This window comes from Raphanus sativus, chromosome 2 (genome assembly GCF_000801105.2).
Source record: "Raphanus sativus cultivar WK10039 chromosome 2, ASM80110v3, whole genome shotgun sequence".
Classification (NCBI taxonomy): domain Eukaryota; kingdom Viridiplantae; phylum Streptophyta; class Magnoliopsida; order Brassicales; family Brassicaceae; genus Raphanus; species Raphanus sativus.
In genome coordinates, this window is record NC_079512.1 from 35,432,412 (window position 1) to 35,453,388 (window position 20,977).

At 34.4% G+C, this 20,977-nt stretch overlaps 6 protein-coding genes and 1 long non-coding RNA gene across 10 annotated transcripts; 3 read left to right on the forward strand and 4 right to left on the reverse strand.

Annotated features, from left to right (window-relative positions):
- The first annotated feature begins 366 nt into the window (after positions 1 to 366).
- On the forward strand, positions 367 to 1,259 carry LOC108830006 (uncharacterized). The gene has a single exon (XM_018603621.2). The coding sequence runs from the start codon at positions 728 to 730 to the stop codon at positions 1,202 to 1,204; it is 477 nt and encodes a 158-aa protein (XP_018459123.1). The 5' UTR covers positions 367 to 727; the 3' UTR covers positions 1,205 to 1,259.
- A 1,076-nt stretch (positions 1,260 to 2,335) lies between these two features.
- LOC108840830 (uncharacterized) lies at positions 2,336 to 3,775 on the reverse strand. 4 transcript variants are annotated; one of them, XR_008938080.1, is made up of 4 exons: positions 3,735 to 3,775; positions 3,267 to 3,651; positions 2,849 to 3,130; positions 2,336 to 2,748 (listed from the first exon to the last, which is right to left on the reverse strand). It is a non-coding gene; the product is annotated as an uncharacterized LOC108840830 (long non-coding RNA). The 4 variants fall into 4 exon arrangements; XR_008938079.1 differs by lacking the exon at positions 3,735 to 3,775 and having other exon boundaries at positions 3,267 to 3,386; positions 3,506 to 3,728; XR_001947995.2 differs by lacking the exon at positions 3,735 to 3,775 and having other exon boundaries at positions 2,849 to 2,923; positions 3,037 to 3,130; positions 3,267 to 3,728.
- A 5,185-nt stretch (positions 3,776 to 8,960) lies between these two features.
- On the forward strand, positions 8,961 to 11,048 carry LOC108843295 (mannan endo-1,4-beta-mannosidase 5). Its single transcript, XM_018616459.2, has 5 exons — positions 8,961 to 9,623; positions 9,700 to 9,897; positions 10,004 to 10,126; positions 10,222 to 10,433; positions 10,521 to 11,048. Exons 1-5 carry the CDS (start codon positions 9,264 to 9,266, stop codon positions 10,921 to 10,923), a joined length of 1,296 nt encoding a protein of 431 aa, XP_018471961.2. The 5' UTR covers positions 8,961 to 9,263; the 3' UTR covers positions 10,924 to 11,048.
- On the reverse strand, positions 11,000 to 11,674 carry LOC108843296 (uncharacterized). The gene has a single exon (XM_018616460.2). It carries the CDS (start codon positions 11,590 to 11,592, stop codon positions 11,110 to 11,112), a length of 483 nt encoding a protein of 160 aa, XP_018471962.2. The 5' UTR covers positions 11,593 to 11,674; the 3' UTR covers positions 11,000 to 11,109.
- Positions 11,675 to 12,276: 602 nt separating this feature from the next.
- LOC130494486 (uncharacterized) lies at positions 12,277 to 14,310 on the reverse strand. Its single transcript, XM_057003375.1, has 4 exons — positions 14,172 to 14,310; positions 13,927 to 14,092; positions 13,524 to 13,814; positions 12,277 to 13,442 (listed from the first exon to the last, which is right to left on the reverse strand). Exons 2-4 carry the CDS (start codon positions 14,065 to 14,067, stop codon positions 12,408 to 12,410), a joined length of 1,467 nt encoding a protein of 488 aa, XP_056859355.1. The 5' UTR covers positions 14,068 to 14,092; positions 14,172 to 14,310; the 3' UTR covers positions 12,277 to 12,407.
- A 1,714-nt stretch (positions 14,311 to 16,024) lies between these two features.
- On the forward strand, positions 16,025 to 16,728 carry LOC130508124 (uncharacterized). The gene is made up of 2 exons (XM_057003377.1): positions 16,025 to 16,238; positions 16,441 to 16,728. The coding sequence occupies exons 1-2, from the start codon at positions 16,116 to 16,118 to the stop codon at positions 16,555 to 16,557; spliced, it is 240 nt and encodes a 79-aa protein (XP_056859357.1). The 5' UTR covers positions 16,025 to 16,115; the 3' UTR covers positions 16,558 to 16,728.
- Positions 16,729 to 17,008: 280 nt separating this feature from the next.
- On the reverse strand, positions 17,009 to 17,949 carry LOC130508123 (GPI-anchored protein LLG3-like). The gene is made up of 3 exons (XM_057003376.1): positions 17,710 to 17,949; positions 17,567 to 17,623; positions 17,009 to 17,408 (listed from the first exon to the last, which is right to left on the reverse strand). Exons 1-3 carry the CDS (start codon positions 17,789 to 17,791, stop codon positions 17,068 to 17,070), a joined length of 480 nt encoding a protein of 159 aa, XP_056859356.1. The 5' UTR covers positions 17,792 to 17,949; the 3' UTR covers positions 17,009 to 17,067.
- Positions 17,950 to 20,977: the final 3,028 nt, after the last annotated feature.

The following is a 20,977-nucleotide window of genomic DNA, read 5'->3' on the forward strand; positions in this document are numbered from 1 at the left end:
TCGCAAAGCTCTGTGTCCACGCCTTAACTCTCCCAGTGCAACGTCCCCATCATCCCACATGAACCATCAAAGTCTCTTGGAGTTAAATAATAGAATTGTTATTGTGTACTGTCCACATTTGGGATATGGATGAACTTATTGGTCAAAGATGTTGTTAGTCTCGAAAAGTCAAAATATTCATATCTTTTGATTTTTTTTTCTTATGTTTCTTTGAAACAAACATATTGCACAGTTATTCGATAACTGTAAAGCATCATAGTATTAATTCTGAGGTCACGTCAATGGCCTAGTAGGCAAGCTAGTACTATTTGCCTAATAGTAACAACTAATTAGAAAAAAAAAGGAACGGTGCGTTTTGTTGGAGATGAGCCAAAAGTAAATAGAGAGGAAATAAAAATGGAAACTGAGCTCTCCAACTGTCAGTTTGCAGGAAAAGGCAAAGACTTTAACTTGACCGCTAAGAAAAGACACGTGACAAACACTGCACAGTCTCTGAGGTTCACCAGTAAGAGCGTGTATTTCACGCAACATCAGATTCGAACGGGCCTCAAGTAGAAACTAAAGAAAGAACGTACGGCCACTTTCCTTTTCTCACAATTCTTCACCGCAAACACCTACCCCCAAAAAAGGAATCAGAAGAAGAAAGAACAGTAGAAATAGAAAGCATATATACTACCACAAGCTGTTACCAGCAGGCAGAACAGAATCATCAGATCTGGTGTTTTTAATGGCGGACAATGAAGAACAGGAGACAACGACCTCGTACAAGCTGTTTCTGAAAGCAATAAGTAAGAGAAGGACATGGGTCTGTCTCTTTCTTGTTGTCTACGCGATCCTCTTGTCTTCTTCTTGGAACTCGCTCAACTCGATTGTAGATTGGTACGGAGAGAACCATCGCACGTCTTCTGGATGGCCGGCGGTTTACGCTTCGGTGCTTCTTGGGGTTGTGTTCGGAGTTCTGTCGATGGCGGCGGCGCTGTTCATCGCCGTGCCGGCGATCGTGGTGATATGGATATCGGTGGTGGTGTCGATGGCGTTCGCTGGAAAATCGAGGAGGAGAGTTGTGGTTGAAGGGAGGAAAGTGACGAAAGAGATCGCTGGGTTTGTGTTTAGGGTACTGCTTAAAGAAGGAAACGTTGTGGCTCTTCTCTGTGCTCTACTTGCTTACTTCGTCTTCTTTAATTCTTACTCCATCTCTTCTTGATTCAGTTTAGCCACTTTTGTCATTAAATAACAGCTAATTATCAAATTTCTTCTCATTAGTTGTCCTTGATTTAACAAGATTTTGGTGTTATTGACAATATCGATATGGAATGCTTCCACAATCCACGTCATGATGCCAAGTTACCAACACGTGAAGTATGACTTTTCTTTCTATTATTTCTTCTTCTTTCGGTCCGTCTGTTTGTCGGTCTCTCTGTCTCTTTGTCCCGTAAAAACGCTTTTGAACCACAATATGGGTTTTGGAGCCCAGTGGGCTCTCTGTTTACCGTTAATAGCCCACTTGTTTTAGTGAATATATCAAATTTTGTTCTTAACATGGACCTAATCAATACTATTAAAACAGTTCGCCTTTTTTTTCGAACTGTCCTTCTGTTTCAACAGTATTTATAAAGCAATGCCATTGAATTTATTTAACATATGCTTTTGATTAAATGTTTGTTTTATTTTTTAAGAAATCGTGAGTGTATCTGTTTCCTTTATTTTATCCACTCTTTTCGGAAATTGTTACGTTATAGAAAACATTATTAGTCTATATATATATATATATATATCCTATCTTGTGGCTATTATTAAATATATAACGATATTAACTTTACAACATCAATAACCATCTTTCTCTGTATCATAAACATTACGTAAGCAAAAAAAAAACAGGAGCTTCACTCAAATATCATTAGTTTCCAACAAACTTTAAATGTTTAGATAATTGCTAGAGTTATATGCTGCACGGATTCAACACTAAACAAACAACCTTATGCAGATGAACCCTAAAACCAACTAGGTTTTTATATCCATAACTTTATTTATTGTTTTGAATTTACATAATAAATTTAGCATTCCTCAAAAAAAAAAAATCATCAAGTCACATCAGTTTATTAGATAACTATATTAACAAATTAAAAACTGCATCTCATATTATATGGAATCATAATGGGAAAAAATCCTAACTAAAATTTTACCTCTTATCTAAATTGAACAAAAATAATATATTGTTCTAACTAAATAGATATCTCATATCGTATATCCCTGGAATATACCTATTATTGACAGATATTAATGTTTTTTCATCCGAATAATTAGTCAGCTACAACTAGTATGTATATATAGCTAATGATACACGGAAAATATATTTGAAATCTAAAATCTTTATACCGTGAGATAAAAAATATGGGTTCCAATCTCGAAATCAGAATGTTATGTGATGTTCATCCTTTCAAAACTGAATGAAGGGTACAAGTGAAAGTGCTGCATATGTGGAATTCATTCAGCTCCCACACTGGTTCTTCTCTTCATCTCATTACGGTATTCTCCATATCTCCTTTATATTTCTCATAGCCTATGTAAACTGTTGAAAAAAAATCCTGCTGTTTACATAGTATCACTACTATATATTCATTAAATACATTTTCAATGAAACCATGAATACATATAAAATAGTTTATATTGTATTCACTATTCAGTACAACACTTAACTTTTTCTGATTGGTTGTAGTTCATAGCATCGATGATATCATCTAGTAATTCCTGAAGTTTACAATATAAAATAAAGGCGGTAAATCTTTATTATATCATACTTTGAAGTTTAAAATATAATATTTTCAAATAAAACTGAAGCAATGCTTACCTTGATTATTGTTTAATGAAAAATCTTTCATATGCCTTTGAAGCCAGAATTGTTTCAACACTCCCATTGACAAACCTCACAATGTTAAAAAAAAGTCACTAAGAAGAATAAGGGAGAAAAAGGTTAATATAAATTAGTTACATTCCTAATATAATACTATAATAATTTAGTACTAATTAATGTATTACCCATGTATACTTCGTTTGATAACTTCTCGGCTGTTCCATTAGGTCCCTTATCTCTCAAGTGTTGTATCTTATGTCAGTTTGAGGTTGTATTTCACTTCATGGACAACAAAAATGTTCTTTACTGAGCTAAAAATAAAATATAAAAATGTTAAATCTGTTTCTAAATTATTGTCACATAATATAAAATATAATCCAAGTTTAACAAGACACAAAGTACTTGCAAGTCATACCTTTAAAGTATTGATATCAGCGTTGTAAGTATTGCAATTTAAACAAATCAGTTTCCTTCCGAGTCATCGCAACGCCCTTCCATCTCATATCTGCTATATTTATAACAAAAGGTTCTAGATCTATATTATATCCAACATGCAAAACAGATAAAAAAAAAAAGAGATCAGTTATCTAATGTTGTCTTTTAACAGAACGAGATCAGCGACGAAGACAAAATATGTTTAATTGGAACAAGTACAGATCTGATGCATGTTTTTCTGTCGGAGATCTCGCCATCTTCAACTCTTTTTTTTAATCGAACAAGTACACCAAGATCTGAGTTTGAATGTTTCCGATCTCTTTTAACAGACACATCCACTCCAATCGGCCGGTGGACACGACTTGCTAATAAAAAAAAGACATCTCATTATGAAACAGTTTTATATCGTCAAACTATAAAGGATGAAAAATAACGGGAAACGTTTCACCTGGAGAAGTAGGAAAACATAGTAAAGTATTGATATTATCGTCAAACTTAAAAAAGTTGATCAATTGAAAGGTTAAGAAAAGAAATATGTTATACTATAATGTAAAAAAATTATCACACATTATTCCTAAATATGATATGTGTACTATATCATTTATGTCTAATTTAAATTGTGAAAGCACATATAAATGTTAATTTATCTTGATGTTTTAGTTAACGGTTCAAATTAGTATCTATAATATTAAACCATAGTGAACTGTTGTCACTAACTCAAAACACAAATTATTTTATCAAATATGTAAGTCTAAATATTTCATGTCATCAGTTTCCATCATCAATGTCATGTTCATATTATATTCATGTCATCAGTTTCTATCATCAATGTCATGTTCATATTTTTATCAATTCTCTGGAAGCTTAACACAAAACCATAATGTATATATAAGTAATGAATATTCGAAAATATGTTATGTATATATATAAAAGTATAAACTAATAAATAAAATGATCCATAATGTATTGATTGAGGACATCCTTGGCAAAAGATATTTAATATTAAAAAGATATTCCGTGCTTTTCAAATGCAAATCTTTTTTCAAAAGGTTTTTTTAAATATATTAATCTAAACAAACACTGTCATAAAATCTCAACTACATTGACATATCTTTTTCAGATGATTTTTTTTTTAAATTATATATTAATCTAAATAAACATTGGTATAATATCCAACTAAATTTAGCAACTTAAATCATCGAAAATTATAAATAATATATGGTTGTAACTTAAAAGATCTACAATAAGGTATATACCTAAAATACATTTCCAAATGTAACTTAATTTTTTTATATTTTTGTGATTTCAGAAATTTACCAGCAATTACAACTATATAAATAACAAATCAAACACGGCAAATATTATCATACAAATTCTCCAAACTTTCTACCGTGATCTATTATTATAAATTCCATACTCGGCAACAAAACAATACTAAAGAAATCCTAAAGAAATCTATTTAATCCAACAATATATTAAATTTATAACCAAATCTATTTAATCCTAAAGAAATATATTTAATTCAACAATATTTAGTTTTAGGCTTTCTTAAATAACTATATAATCTCATATTTTAACTAGCCCTTAGTTTTAGGATTGATTTGTTTGTTGTATAATTATTTTGATCTATTTTCCAAACTTAAATTATTTTGATCTATTTTCCAAACTTAAATTATTTTATCATATGAAATTAAATTATAATTAAAAACTACGTGAAGAAAATTTCAATATTTTAAATATTTATATGTGTTGGAATTATCATTTAAATAACCACATAAATGTTTATTTTAAATTTTAAACAAAAAAATACAAAGATCACATTTAATAAATAAATTATAAACTTTAAACAAACTAAATGTTACCATTACTCATAATATTGACACATATTATAAGATCATAGAAATAATTATTTTCTAAATCAATATTACATATATTTACTAAATATATATGCTTAAATTATAATTTACATAAATTTTTAATTATTTAACAATCAATATTTAAAATTTTAAAATAAATTTGACTTTCCAAAATGAATCTATAATTAATGAGTAGATATGTTTTTTCTTTTTTTGTCAGCAACTTATGTATCAAGTAAAAACGGGTCTTACAAATACATTTTTTATTTATATTGTGATATAACAAATGGGTTAATAATTTTATAAAAAAAAGCAATTCCGTACTTTCAAATTATAGATAGATATATTCTTATATATGATACCAAGTGGTCCTTAAATAAATAAATAATAAATATATAAGTTTATATATATATATATATATATATATATATATATATATCTATACTATTAAAACAAATGACTGTTTATGAATCTGCCCTTGAAATTTCTAAATAACTACAAAAATTGCATGTATCTTTTTCCAGCATTATTTGCAACCAATCAAAAGTCATTATTTTGTAATTACATTAAAGATTATTTAAATAATTCAGTTCTTAGCATTTTTGAAAATTTTATTTCCTAAATGTTTGCACCATATCTTTCCAAAAAATATTTCACATTATTAATTATTGGAAATTATTTATTAAATGAAACCTCAAAATAAAATCAAGTTGAAATAAAAAATGATTAAATCAACAAAATCATAATACGGGTCTCAATTATCTCAACTACTTAAAAAAATATTTTCATATAAAATAAAAACTAAATCACATAGACTAAACTTAATAAAATTATAGAAAATATTTTGAAACGCACAAATGAAAATTTCAATACAAGAGTGTTGAAGATAAAATATTTTATTTAAATTAAAAAACAGTGTAAAATAAGTTTAACTTTGGTTTAAATAAATAAAATCATATTACGTGTTAGAATTATTTGGAGTCTTCTAAAATTTGGTCATATTGAAAATAAAAAAAATAAATCATATAAGTAATTTTAAGATAAATTTCATAAAAAGTTAAATATATAATTTATCAAAAATCATAATTTTTATTACGTAAAATAATTTTCTAAAAAAAATATACCCGCCCTCTTTAAGGGCGGGTCAAAATCTAGTATTGTTCTTAAAAAATACACTCTAAAATTTTCTAAACCCAGCTAATTTCTTGGGTTAATAATTGGTATTTTCAAATAATTTAGTGAGAGGGTAAAAAACCCTAGGCTTTATTATATCGTTATTGATATTTTGATATTGATAGTTTTAAGACGACTAATATTCTTAATTAATTTTAAAATATGATTGTGCCCCATAAATTATGAAATAGATAGATGTTGATGACAAAATAAGATAGACTTTGTTTGAAGGAGGAACATGTTCTTTATGTATGGTTATTGATATATTTGATATTGATAGTTTTAAGACTTCTAATATTCTTAATTAGTTTTAAAAAATGATTGTGCCCTATAAATTATATGGATGAAATAGATAGATGTTGATGACAAAGTAATATAGACTTTGTTTGAAGGAGGAACATGTGCATTTAGGTATGGTCAAACTGATGTTAAATAAAACCTAAAAAGGTGTTGAGTAAGATGAATATCTCCCCTTTCACACATTCTTCATCATGTATCACTAATAATAGAGGTGAGAAAGAAGGTGATCAATCTTAGTCAATGCATTGTCTATGAGATAATTCAAAGATATAATTATGCATGCTTGACGAACATGTTTTCCATACTCTTGATCCAATGTACATTTAGAGTCCTCATCACGCCTCATTTATAGCATAACTTTAATTTCATTTACATTGTCTTAAACTTTTATTTGGTCTCATTGGTTGGTGATGTGCATCATGGTCTGAAAAAGGATAATTAGCCTGTCAGAGTGTTTTTCTTGTTTTCTTTTTTTGGTTCTACTTCAAGATTCATTTCACAACCATTAATACAAAGATTTAACTTCACTAGAGATTATACCACATAATACAATGAATCAGTCTAGTTCCACCCTGATTGAATGCAACCTAACATGCATCATGTATTTTTTAACTACAGTGGGATGAATCACTCCCTTTAACCTCCTAAAATTTGACCTCAAATACAAGATAACTCAATACACAATTGACCTGAAACCTATATAGACATTCCTTGTTTACGCTGTTAGCATCCATAGAATAAGCTACCAACAGGCCAACACCATGAGGCGGCTTCCTGTATTCCCGAGTCTGTTGGGTTCGTTATCTCAAACTCTCAGCAGAGAAGCCGGACATGAAGACCGGAACGAAGAGAGTGTTTTTCTTGTTGCACTTAAAATGACTCGGCTTCTATATCCTTCTTTTTCTTTATACTGATTTTAATTGCAAGATCTGGCTAACAATAATCTCTGCGCTTCAATTACTTACATTTAGTTATATCCTCACAGATTCTTCAGGTGTAAAGAAAAGCATCCCTGATAAAATAAATAAAAAAGGGTCACCGACAACATTTAAGTATAGTAATTCTGAGGAAAAAAAATAGTAATAAGTATAGTAATTCTGTCTTGGAGTTCTAGATAGTACAAAGATGTCGGCAACAAAAGAGAGTATTGATTTCTGTTTTTGAACTTTTATCTTTTAAATAGTCAAGAAAACATAAGAAAAATACAAAGGTGGAGACGATTGTGATGAACAAGGTTCAGACAATCTATATATATTCGTTGCTAAACTACAAGATGATTAAAAAAAAAGGATATTACCACAAATGTAACTGTCACGCCTATCTGTGCTATTTTCATTCAATCATAACAACGTGGACAACACCAAGCTGTTTCTCAACATTTTCAACTAATATCTTAGATGTAAAATGTACTCGTGTTATATATTTTTCAGAGATGACTAATTTAATTTTTGGAACAAATTGGTATTCAGAGTAAGGGAATTATCTTGGAAAAGGTCTAATCTCAAATGTAAAAGTGAATGGTTACATCTGTTGTGGGGTTCACAATTCATAATTTTGTATAACGTGATTAAACAATGAACAATTCTCAAATGTCTTAATTCAGGGACACTCCAACGCATGTGGCCTCTCTTTCTTTTGTTCTTAAGGATACAAATGTTTCTCCTTTGTCATATATGTTTCATTTCCTTTTCAAAGAAATAATTAAATTATAAGGTTTACAAATTTTTTTTTTGAATTTCCAAACCAATCGTAACTAAAAGTAGAATTTTTATTAATAACTATAAATGATACTATTCAGCCTATAGCACAGCCAAAAATAATTAATGCATTAGTAGTTAATTAATAATCTTATATATGTATATTATGACTTCTATAAAATAATAAAGCTATTTTAACGTTAATTTATAGTATAAATTATATTGGCATTTAGCAATTTTTTTCCAATCTTTTATAATTTATAGACAAATGATTAACGAAGAAAAATAAAAAAATGAAACACTAAACAAAATTTCTATAGTTACTAAAATTAATTACTATGAATAATTATGTGTAACATTACATTATTGTATATAGATGGTTTGACAACTAATATTAAATGGTTTTAGAATTATCGTTTTTATGCTTAATTAAAATAAATAAAAGTCAAAGTCATCAATTAGTTAAATTACAATATTTTTAAGAAAATTAGTAATTCATTTTAATATATAGTAGTATTATGTCACTAAAGATTTTTATTTTTGAACACTGACGCTTAATTTATTTAAATTTTTATTTTTGTATCTATGCTTCAAATTAAAATATTTTCTGGCTTCGGCTTTGCATACATATAATACACAATTTGTATGTAGAGTGAAACAAATCTAAAGAGAAAAACATAGATCCGTCTTAGTGGGTATACAATTATTCAATCAAACTCACATTTTTCTGCTGGTTTGTATCTTCTAATGGGAGCGCTTTTCAAACCCTGTTGTTTTGGTATATAATGAAAAAGATAATTTTTCCATTTGGGGGTTTGATTTCAATTGAGTGACATTCATTGACCGAAGCCAAAGGACAAAACTTTTCCTTCTGGGTTCTACCGACAAGAGCTGACTTCTCCAAATCCCGAGTTGAAGTTTCTCAGAAGTTGTAGTAAGCATTAAGCAAGAATGGTTCCGGCAAGGAACGGGTCAGCGATACCAGTTGTGGGGTTCTTGATATGTGCAGCTTTCATCTACCTCTCAATTAGGGACTTGTGGCTGAATCACAAGTGGAGAGCCGAGATAGGGTTTGTGAAGCGGAACGGAACTCAGTTCGTGGTGGAAGGCAAGGCTCTGTATGTGAATGGATGGAACTCGTATTGGTTCATGGACCATGCTGTGAATGAACACAGTAGGTACCTTGTGAGTGAAATGCTCCAAACTGGAGCCAAGATGGGTCTCACTGTTTGTAGAACTTGGGCCTTTAATGACGGTGGCTACAACGCTCTCCAGATCTCTCCTGGCCGCTTCGATGAGCGTGTCTTCAAGGTACATTTCACTTTTGCAAATGTTTGTCTGTAATGATATCTGTTTAACGGGGAAGATGTGTAATGTTTTTGTTCAGGCCTTGGATCATGTGATTGCAGAGGCGAGGAAGCATGATGTGAGATTGCTTCTTTGCTTAGTGAACAACTTGCAAGCGTACGGAGGGAAGTCACAGTATGTGCAATGGGCATGGCAAGAAGGTGTTGGTCTCAGCTCCTCTAATGATTCCTTCTTCTTTGACCCATCTATCCGCAAATACTTCAAGAACTATCTCACGGTACTAACTCTTTCTTTCTTTTTTTTTTGTTGTTAATCATCACCTCTTGCTGATATGGTTGAAACATAGATTGATGATTCACACATTCTGTTTCTTGAATTTGCAGACTCTGCTCACCCGCAAGAATTCAGTAACTGGAATAGAGTACAGAAACGACCCAACGATTTTCGCTTGGGAGTTGATAAACGAGCCTAGATGCAGCTCTGATGTCTCTGGCGACACTCTCCAAGTCAGTCCTGCATTTTCACTTGTTAGTTATCACTTTTTCAGATTGTTTACTAATTCCTCAAAATTACCAATGTGTTGTTCTTTGCCGCATCACAGGACTGGATAGATGAAATGACGAGCTTCATAAAATCAATTGACGACAAGCATCTCCTCACAGTTGGCCTTGAAGGCTTCTACGGTCCCAATAGCCCCAAAAGGCTGACAGTTAATCCAGAACAGTGGCCTTCTGAGCTCGGAACAGACTTTGTTCGTAACTCAAACTCCTCAAACATAGACTTCGCGTCTGTCCATATCTACCCTGATCACTGGTAAGTCCGTTTGTAACATTTTGATTGCCAAGAGCTCTTGAAAGATTAAAACTTGGTAGCTAAGTTGGCTAGACACACTTCCTCCAGGTTTCATGATCAAACCTTTGAAGATAAGCTAAAGTTCGTGGTGAAATGGATGCAATCTCACATCGAAGACGGGATGAAGGAACTCGAGAAGCCGGTCCTATTCACAGAGTTTGGACTCTCGAACCTGAACAAAGACTACGAGCCATCCCAGAGAGAACGTTTCTACAGAACAATCTTCGATGTGGTGTACAAATCAGCAAAGAGAAGGAAGGCAGGAGCAGGGACACTGGTGTGGCAGCTGTTCATGGAAGGCATGGAAGGTTTCAACGACGAGTTTGGGATTGTTCCACACGAACAAGACCCCGTGTATAGGTTGATGGTCGAACAGTCTTGCAGGTTGGGTCGCGTCTCAGGACGTCGTGAGGAACATAAGCTGAGAAAACTCTGTGGACACAGACGTTGAAAGAGAAAGAAAAAGAGAGAGGGAGAGAATCACATGTACACAGAGTTGTTTTTTTTTTTATGTATACAGTGAGATATGATTCTAGTTTTGATCCAACTCTTATATCCAAATATTACTTGAGTGCATAGTGAAATTAATATTTATAAGAACATAACCAATCCAAACCCTAAGTTGATCTACGCTTTGCTAATCTTGGAGATGACCTCGTTGAGCTCTTCTCTTTGCTTTGGTGTTACTCTCTTCTCCAGCGACTCTATCAAAATCATCAGAGAGCTTCCTCCTGATGTTAGCCAAACAGATCTCTTCTTCTTCTTCGTCATCATAGTCGTTGAGATCTATGTACCTCCTTCGTTTCAAAGCAACGGGAGCGGCGGGGGGAGAATCAAAACCAGATCTCTTCTTCAACGGACTGGAATTGTCGAGCTGAGCGCGTAGCTTGTCGACGTTTCCTTCGATTCGGCCCTGGAGACGGAGGCGGGTGAAGTTGAGACCGCCCATGGACCAGTGGGCTTCGCGGGCCCATGAGAGAAGGGGATCGAGGACAGAGATGGGCGGATCGACGCGGTGAGAGTTGAACTTAGGGTTGTCGAAGAAACGAGGTCGGGGAAGACCGTTTCCGTAGAACTCCGCAGGTCTTATGGCGGATGTTTTCTTCACCGGCGTCATCATTGTGTTGTAATTAGACAGAGGAGAAGGAGAGATTAGAAAGAGAGCGCTGGATGGAGATGAGTGATGAGGATTGAAGGGTTAGAAGGATGGCTTATATGGAGGAGAATCATGGCGGTTAAGTGTTATTGGCGCGAGACTCTTACCGCGCTCCTTGAAATTAATTTTGTTTGGCGCCTATTCATTTGTTACTGATTTATTTACTCTCTTATATATCATGTTTTATCATGTTACTGATTTATTTCCCTATAGTTTTTTTTATGTCATGTTGTATTGTACTGATTTATTTTTTCTATATAATTTGTAATGTTATAAATTATAATATATAAATATTACAGGTGTAAATGATATAGATTTGTTATTAAAATTTTCTATCATCAATGCATTATGTGTTACTAATTAATTTTTCTATACAATTTTGTTGGATTTATTTTCCTATAGAACATTTTTATTGGATATGGTTTCGTTTTTTGTATTAACAAATAAATATCGACAATCAATCCGTGCTAATATTTCAATTAAGGTTTTAAGAACTTGCAATTCAGACTTTTCTATAAACAAGGTTTTTATATAAACCACAAGTATACAACTCCCCCGTACACACAAGATTGGGCAGAACGCAGAAGAAAGGCAACTCAAGATCTGAGATTTGGGCTCATGAAGAGCACTAAAGTAAAACTCAAATGATAGGGCATAAAGGAGGAAACATAAATTAAGATACACAACAAACAGACCCAATAAAACTAGGGCCTATAAACGTAAGCCTTGATAAGGAAGGAAGCAGTTTATATTGTGGAGTAGAGGAGCCAACAATGGCTTCACCACCCTCTGGGAGGCCCACCTGATGAAGACTGCACGTTCAGTCTGTCAAGGAGGGCGTTGAAGTCTATAGCTTGGCCACTCTCCTCCATCCGCTGAATCACCGCCATCACGTGGTCTCCTCTGAACCCCATGCTCACTAGCTTCTCTATCAATTCACCATATTTCGATCTCAACACAGGAGGTGGTGTCCCGGTGTTACCACCATCTGCCTGGTGCTGCTGAGGAGCGTACCCACCACCTTGTGGACCTTGCATATAATGAACTTGCTGTTGCTGATGTTGCTGAGCTGGTGGTGGGTATTGCATCCGCCCACTTTCATACATGGCATTGGTATACCCGGGAGGAGGAGGAGGCCCCGCGGGTAGATAACCATCGCCTGTCTGGGGGTTATAAGACATCTTTGTCTGCTGCGGAGCCTGTGGTGGCGGTGCACCGTATCCGTAAGTTTGCATCGACTGTTGAGGAGGTCCAGCGTATGGCGATTGCATCTGCATGCTGCTTGGCAACTGTTCAACTGGAGATTGGTTGCTTGGTGGCGCATGCAAGTATGTAGGGTAAGCTCCGCTTGACTGTAGCCTCGCCTGCGGCTGAGGAGGCCAGTTTTGCTGGTACTGCGGGAATGACTGAGCTTGGGCTGAGCTTGGGTGGGATGGAGCAGGAGGTGGGGGCATGAACTGAGCCTGCGCTGGTGGTGCTTGAGGTTGAGATGGTGGCGCATGAACAGGCGCTGGTGGAGGTGTGTTTTGAAGCTGTGTAGTAGGAGGCATGTAATACTGCTGGTGTTGTGGCTGTGGCTGTGGCTGCAGTGGTGGCTGTGGTGCTATTTGGTGACGCAAAGCAAGTGCGAGCTGGTTGTTGTGTGCATCTGAGGTGTTGTCGCTCTTCTCTGGCTCTGGAACAGGCGTCGCAACCCGCTCCTCACCATGTGAAGAGGAAGATGAATCTTTCTGCACAAGTTGAAGCCTCGCTAGCTCTTTCTGCGTATCAGCTCGCTCTTGTTTGTCTCTAAGAACCTGAACCGACCTATTCACCTACATCAAAACATCCATCGCTGATTCAGAAGTAAAATTAACCAAAAAAGGACTTTAAAAAGCATTGCAAAACACAAAAACCTCTTGAAGATGTTTGTCCATAGATCTAAGCTTAACATCAGCCTCCTCGTTATCACGAGTCAAATCAGATCGCATCTCACCAATAGTCTTATCAAGGTTGTAGCAGTAGAGTTCAAGCTGTGACAAGCGAGAGCTGATGCCTTCGAGAAAACGCATCATGTTATCAGAGTACTTCTTCATGGTCCTTTCGACAGTTGCGTTAACGTCGTGGCTCGAAGAGTCCTCCGGTGGAGTGTAAGAAGAGCTTGTAGGGAAAACTGAAGACCTCGCCATCCTCGTCTTGTGAAACTCCTGCAGAGCACAAAACGTGCAGTATTCTCTTTTTATTGTTATAAAAATTCAAAATCGAAACCCTAGATCCCAGAAATTAACAATCGAGCAAACTCGAAGCTAGAAATTTCACCTTATTGGCAGAGATCGCAGGATCGGAGTTGGAACCATTAGAGGGGGGGTCCTGGTTGGTGAAGTCGTCGTAAGAGCAGAGGATATCATCGGACCCGAAATCGAAGCCTTTCGATCCCGAGTTGACCCGATCCGACGCCATCGATCCGAGCACTGAAATCGATTTTCTGATTTAAGATTCAGAAAAGGGAAAACGCTTGGATTAGTAAAAAGCGAAGCTGGTGTCCTCGTTTTTTTTTTTCAAACCTTCGAGAATACGCAAAGCACAAGTAGCAGGAGAAAAACGTTTTCTATCTTTTCTTTCAAATGGAGGTTATTAATTTCTGATAAGGATGAAGAGAGAAGGAAACAGCCAAACCGACCATTTTTTCTTCTTTCTTATATTTCTGTATTGATATTTTATATCTACATCCCCGTATATATTGATTACTTTTGTTTTTGCCCCGTTTGTTTGTGTTTGTCAATTTATAACCTTTTGAGTTTTCTAACCACGTTGTTTTTGACTTTTGAGGCTGAGGTTGATTTTGTAACACGTTGAGGGAGGGAGACCGCAAAACCGAGACGTAACGAGTACAGATTTTTGGTAGGTTTGATGTAGAGGAAAGAGTTGTATCATGATACTGTTCTTCCTTGAGGTGTTTCTAGAGATGCTTCTCTAATCTGCAACCAGGTCTAAACAAAAAACATGGTAATATAATTGTTCGACTTTTTGGAGGAGATTTGATCTGCATCCATCTTATTGCTCTTTGCTGCTGGTGATTTTATCTTTTATTACTAAAACATCTGAAACTTGTTTCGACCTATAATTAGCATGAAACCGCTTCTCGATATTACCATGTTGTTTGTGCTAGAAAAAAGAAAAATATATTACCATGTTGTGTTATTGTCGATTGACAAGGAATCCAACATACAACATACTGACTTGCTTCGGATTCTTCTCGTCAACTCTTTGTAATAACCTATTGCTTTCAAACTCTTGAGCAGACATTCCACAATCATATTTGGTGGTAAAATCATTCACATTCTTCATTTTCGATATGATCAGTGATTCACATCAAGATACGGATGTGGATGACCTAATCAATTTTGGCCGGTGAAAAGTAAAGAATATGTGGACTAGCTATACACGCACGATTATGACTTTAGCAATATCATATTCCGGAAAGGATAAAGACCTTCAAAAAAGCGATTTAATTATCATAAACCCCATAAAGAAACTAGCCGCAAAGTTTCTGCTTTGATTTGTATCCATACATCCTAATTTAAAAGCTTCAATAATAAAACATTAGTTAAGCGGATCCTAAATGTCACTATGAGATGCTTTAGTTGAACGATTATATCATTTTACCATGTTTAGTAAATTATTCTACCTAACTAGGAATACTTTATTTACAAAAGAAAAATGATCGAACATAATCTGAGTAAAAATTTCGCGAGGTTAAAATGTCTTTATCAAAGAATAAATGTGGCACCATTAAATTTGACGTAGAAAATCTCACCAGATAACCATATGGAGTTGAATTTGTTAAGCTCTTCTCTGCCACAAGCCAGTTTGTATCCACTAGTTCAATGCCATCGTATCCCCGCCATTAGACCTTATCTTATGACATTTATCCACACATAAAAACCTTATCTTATCAGCATAAAAGAAGAGTATAACCAGTGTAATAAAGTTTGATAAAACACGAACTCAACAATGGCAGCAATGTCCTGGACACGTGGGTGGCTTAACAACCAATGATGGACCCATGTTCATTATTTGAAAAAAACAATCAACCAATCATGTACCTCTTTGTGTGGTTCTAACTTCGAGGTCTAAAGTCCATTACTTTTTTGTTGTTTTTGACCATATTAACCCTCTTCTCATCCCATTCTTGTCCAATTAAAACTCTTCTAGAAGATATATAGATAATCAATTTGCAAATCACACGAGAATACCTATCTCTATCAAAACAAATCATCTTTAGCTGTGTCTGACACACAAGTTTAACATGCTTAAGGCATTTTCAAGAAGGGGCAAAACGGGAATATCATTGAAAAATGGTCAGATAGCATAGTTTAACTTTTCCCGTTGCGTATATAAACCGTCCATTATCGGAAGTTAACACGTTCTCTTCATCTGCCTACGGTTGCAGATTTGTTTTAGTTTATTGAAGGAGAGTAGAAGAAAACGAACTTGAAGCGTGAGAAATGAAGAAATCTGGAATCCTTGCAGCCTCCATCTCTGCAGTCGCTTCCGCCACGGCCATCTCCGCCGCGTCTACCAACACCTCCCTATCATTCTCTTTGCCGGAAACCAATCTTTCCCGCCAGGTAAAAAAATAAACTTTTTTTTGGGTTTGTCCATAAAGTTAAGCCGTTAAGCACCTCTGTTTTTGCTCGTTTTGAAGTACTTACACACTAGAGCTTTTTTGCTGAATATAAAAAAGTTGCCATAAATAGGTTGTGTTTTCATTGGTTCGGATGTGTAAGGGTAACTAATTAATACTATAAGTATGTGGGTGGTTTTAATTAGGATTCAAAAGGAAAACAGAGGAAGAAGAAAGGTTCGGAAGATGAAGGAGATGAAAAGTTTGCTCCAAGGTTTGATGGGTTAAGATTCATCGAGACGCTTGTTACTGCTCATCGATAACCTTTTTGCATTATTCTCATTTGGCAAAAGTTTGCTATAGTTTTTCTCCAATTGATCAAACAACAACAAAATTTACTGATTTTAATGTTTCTCCTTTTCAAAAATTTCATCTCACTAACTTTGGTTTATGTGTAACACCTGAGGCATATTCCTATTTGTTGTTCTTGCTAATCATGCCTTCTTATATGTAAGGCCTTGGAGATTAACTCAGCCCATTAGTTACCAAAATGTCACACCTGTTATGACATTCTAGTTTCATGACGACCAGGCTCTGCAGCGTTTCAGATGATACTAGTAGGGTTGTTGATCCGAGATCATATGGGGTTTAAACCCGCATAATGCATGTTATTGAGAAAAAAGAGAAAAACAAACAGTTCACGAGAGCCTAACACAAGAAACAAAACTCACATCTATGGTTTTGCAGGAACGAATAAATGGGTCACTCAGCAACTAATTAACGACGGAATCATCATAAATAATATATCTCATGTCATATCGTAACAAATGTCTTTAGAAGAAGTAAAAAAAGAGAACGGTGATAAGCAATGCATGTGTGGAGACTAAAGGGAGTGGTGCATGAGCAGACGAGGTAGCCTGCACGTCGGTGCAATCGAGCCCTTCTTTGCCTTCTTTGCACATGTTTGCGAATATTCCGGGAGGATAACGACCATATATATTAATGTAGCTGAACATTGTGGAGGCACAGTCTGTCTTTTCTTCATTAAGAGCTTCCGCGAATGGGCAAGCAAAGTCCTTGAAGGCCGAACAACATGCCTTGGCTGGATAATTTGGTCCTTTGCATTTGCTCGTTATAATTGTGTAATTCTTGCTCGCAAAATCTTCTTTGCATGCTGTGATTATATCAGATCATTAACATGAATCTTGCTTATTAATTACAGTTTTGAGTTTGGATATGCTAATCATGCATGAGTTCTTATTACGATCAATGATTCAAATTTTGTCTTAGCAAAAAAAATGATTCAAACTTTTGAGAGATTATATTTCTTACGTGTCTTTGCCTGAAGAAGAGCTCGGCTTGCGGCTGGATGTGACTCAAATTCATCAACTGCACATATATAAATTCCATTAAAAAGAACTCTAAACAGGTTTTATATATAGACACGAATAAAATATCAAATGACTACAAATTACGAGAGATGTGGAGAGACGAGGCGAGGCCAGACAAAAGGAGGCTTAGAAGAAGAGAAACCAAACAATGAGGAGAAATCTCCATGCTTATGTTTCTTCCTTCTTTGTATTTGTCTTTATCACATTTGATTTTCTAAACTCTTTTTTTGTTGGTGTTATTTTTGTGTGTTTTGAGTTATAGGAGGAGAGAAAAATGCTGCGGATGTACCGGATAATTACTTAGAATAAACAATATAATCAGTGATATGCCAAAAATACTATTTACTATTTTAATCTTTCGAAAACCCATCAAATAAACAAACATTCTATATAAAAAAAGAAAACGAATAAGTATATTATTTTGATTCAGCTACCACTAGTTGATATCCATAATCAACTGGGAGACGCCCATCTATTGACCCAGTTCCTCGAATCGTTAAAGGCAACTTGCTCCAATAATTTGATGAGACTTTTGAAAACATTATCACAAACTTGTATATCTATTTTTATGTCTACGTCTTCAAAAATATTATTATATATATCACAAGTTACAACTGTATTCGGATTCCAGTCGGGGTGCTCCATAAGGTGATTTGAATAAACTTTATCTCTACTACCGAATTCTTCTATTTTAGAATCAAAATAACAAAATAAGTATATTAGAGATAGTCTAAGTGTTTGGATATACATGAAAATAAAATGTCACTGTTAGATACTATTGAAATAAAAATGTCATCGTTAGATATAACACCATGCTCTCTCGTCAGTGCAAGAATCGAACAACAACAAATAAATAATACTTGACCCAAAATGTTTTGGTCATGAGATATGGCTCTGTTTATCATAGACGATCGGTTCGAATTATCGGATATGCGTAAGTGATTACAAACGTCAGGCAATATATTTTGTTATATAACGCACAAAATTGTAAGTTGATCGCAGATTCTGTGACCATGAATTTTCCAAAACCATGTTTTTCATCATTAGACAGGAACATAATGGTGACGGCACAACAAATACATTTATTTAGGCAGTGCTTTATCATTTCAAGGAGTGAATTTGGGGTTGCTAATTAATAACACGGAATTAAATATGATCTGGTGAACACCAATGGCTTTTTCCCGTGACATATAACCTAATTATTTTTTGTGGTTTAAACTATGACTATTGGTTGATAAAGCCTTTAGTTAAGGCTTCAATGAAACTTTATTATTCCCCTAATTCAATTTAATGAAGCAACTTACCAAACTGATGTAGATATTCACTCAGCACCGTTTCTTCTTTCAAGTCACTAATCAACACCTAATAATTACAAATTTTGAAAGAATACAAAGAAGTAAAAGTACCGAAATAAGCAGAACTTTTCAAATAATTAATGAAAAAAAGAAAAAGAAAACAGGAAAAAACAATTGGAAAATAGTGGCGTAACGGTGCAGCCATGGATTCCCACGTCATTATACTTTGGGGAGTATCTATGGTGTTGCCAGAGACAGAAGCTGCCAATTTCTCATCTTATGATATGGATAAATCGATAGTTATGGGAAATTTTCGCAATTTCTAATGTTTTGTGTCGCTTTTGTAGGTTTATCAGCTGAATAATAATTGTTCTAAAAAATTTATTAGCTGTGAGAAACTGTTTTTATGTTATCTTTTTTTTTTGTAAGACTTCTTATGTTATCTTGTTTACTTTTTTTTTTAAACTATGCTCATCCGTTGCTGACCTTTTCATAAAATAAAGAAAGAGGCTTACGGAAGTTAAACAAGTAAAGGAAAAAAGCTCAAAAAAAGAACAATGGCGTTTCGTTACTTTATCTACTTATTTTTAATTAGGTAGGCGTTTCTTCTTTAAAATCGTAACTTTTGCGGATTTTAGTTTTGTACCTTACAAGATAAAAATAATAATTGTATGTGTGTGTATAATATAACCTCTCGTGCTTCTGCACCATTCTCTATCTGTTATTCTCCTTGCCCATTCTGCTTTCTCTATTTCCAGACAATTCTCATCTCTCTTTTCTTTTTGAACTCGTCTCTCGTCTTCAGGCCATTGTCACATAAAGCAATCAAACTCTCTGGAGGTTTCCAAAGGCTTAATTAGCACTCAAGTCAGAAGAGATCCATATACTATAACCTCTTCAAAGGGTACGTCTCTTTTTAACTCCTGGGATCATCACTCTTTATCATATATAACTATGTCGTTGCGTTTGTATGTGTATATTTAAAAGCATATAATCAATAGATCGGTGTTCCAGAAAAAAAAAATCAATAGATCTGCACCGTTTCTTTTGAGCTACTACGCACGAAGATGATATAATATGTCAGTTTTAGATCATTCAAATGAACTATTTGCGATGTGATTTGATTAGTTTCCTATTTTGTCATCACTTATTTACTTAATTAACTACTCCGTTTCTTTAGTTATTTGGCTTTCTTCTTATTAAATGGTATTTATGCAAAATGATATCGTGTGCTTGAGATTAAGTGAAAACAGAGCAAGGCATGAAAAACGAAAGTGATTAGGTCAAGTATTCATAACCTGCTTAGCTGCTTAATATGCTTCTCTGCTTGGGTTTCATTTTATTGTCACTTTCCATACTTGTTGTTTAGTTTCAAATTTATGCATTTTAAAACTTGAAAAACTTGATATAATACTTAACATTTTACCAAAATAATTCTTCATAAGCTCAACATATTAGAGATCGTTACTTTTCTTTTAATTAATTAATTATTATTATCTTCCTCCTCAGTTTTCTTTTTCTTAAAGCAAGATCATGATTGGTGTATAGCTGATTGTGTTTAGTTTATTTTGATCTATTGATCCTTGATGATATTTCTTGTTTCCATATATAAAACCAATGCTTTTCGAAACCTCTAATTGGGATTAGACTTTTTTTTGTCAATATTGGAAGTAGAATCACTAGACCATAATATATACTATTTAGGTGAAATCTCATTGAATACACAACTGCTAGTCTAGTGAATGAGTGTGTCTTGTACATTTCAGTAACATGGAGATAGAGAAGGTAGAAGACTCAGCAGCATTGGGTGACTCTGGAGGAGACTTCGACTGCAACATATGTTTGGATCAAGTACGTGACCCGGTCGTGACACTATGTGGCCACTTGTTTTGTTGGCCCTGCATATACAAGTGGACTTATTCCACCAACAATACAAGAAGACGCGTCGATCAGTACGATAAGAAGGAGTCCCCAAAATGTCCGGTCTGCAAATCTGATGTCTCGGATGCTACGCTTGTACCTATCTACGGCCGGGGGCAGAAAATACCCCAGTCCGG

Excerpts from the sequence above, each read along its gene's own strand:
- LOC130508124 (XM_057003377.1), top strand. The coding sequence starts at position 16,116 with ATGAAGAAATCTGGAATCCTTGCAGCCTCCATCTCTGCAGTCGCTTCC. Across the intron at positions 16,239-16,440 it reads AAACCAATCTTTCCCGCCAG|GATTCAAAAGGAAAACAGAG; the intron begins GTAAAAAAATAA and ends GGTTTTAATTAG.
- LOC108830006 (XM_018603621.2), top strand. The coding sequence starts at position 728 with ATGGCGGACAATGAAGAACAGGAGACAACGACCTCGTACAAGCTGTTT.
- LOC108843296 (XM_018616460.2), bottom strand. The coding sequence starts at position 11,592 with ATGATGACGCCGGTGAAGAAAACATCCGCCATAAGACCTGCGGAGTTC.
- LOC108843295 (XM_018616459.2), top strand. The coding sequence starts at position 9,264 with ATGGTTCCGGCAAGGAACGGGTCAGCGATACCAGTTGTGGGGTTCTTG. Across the intron at positions 9,898-10,003 it reads ACTTCAAGAACTATCTCACG|ACTCTGCTCACCCGCAAGAA; the intron begins GTACTAACTCTT and ends TTGAATTTGCAG. Across the intron at positions 10,434-10,520 it reads CATATCTACCCTGATCACTG|GTTTCATGATCAAACCTTTG; the intron begins GTAAGTCCGTTT and ends CACTTCCTCCAG.
- LOC130508123 (XM_057003376.1), bottom strand. The coding sequence starts at position 17,791 with ATGGAGATTTCTCCTCATTGTTTGGTTTCTCTTCTTCTAAGCCTCCTT. Across the intron at positions 17,624-17,709 it reads CTCGTCTCTCCACATCTCTC|TTGATGAATTTGAGTCACAT; the intron begins GTAATTTGTAGT and ends ATATATGTGCAG. Across the intron at positions 17,409-17,566 it reads TCTTCTTCAGGCAAAGACAC|CATGCAAAGAAGATTTTGCG; the intron begins GTAAGAAATATA and ends ATATAATCACAG.
- LOC130494486 (XM_057003375.1), bottom strand. The coding sequence starts at position 14,067 with ATGGCGTCGGATCGGGTCAACTCGGGATCGAAAGGCTTCGATTTCGGG. Across the intron at positions 13,815-13,926 it reads CTGCGATCTCTGCCAATAAG|GAGTTTCACAAGACGAGGAT; the intron begins GTGAAATTTCTA and ends TGTGCTCTGCAG. Across the intron at positions 13,443-13,523 it reads TGGACAAACATCTTCAAGAG|GTGAATAGGTCGGTTCAGGT; the intron begins GTTTTTGTGTTT and ends GTTTTGATGTAG.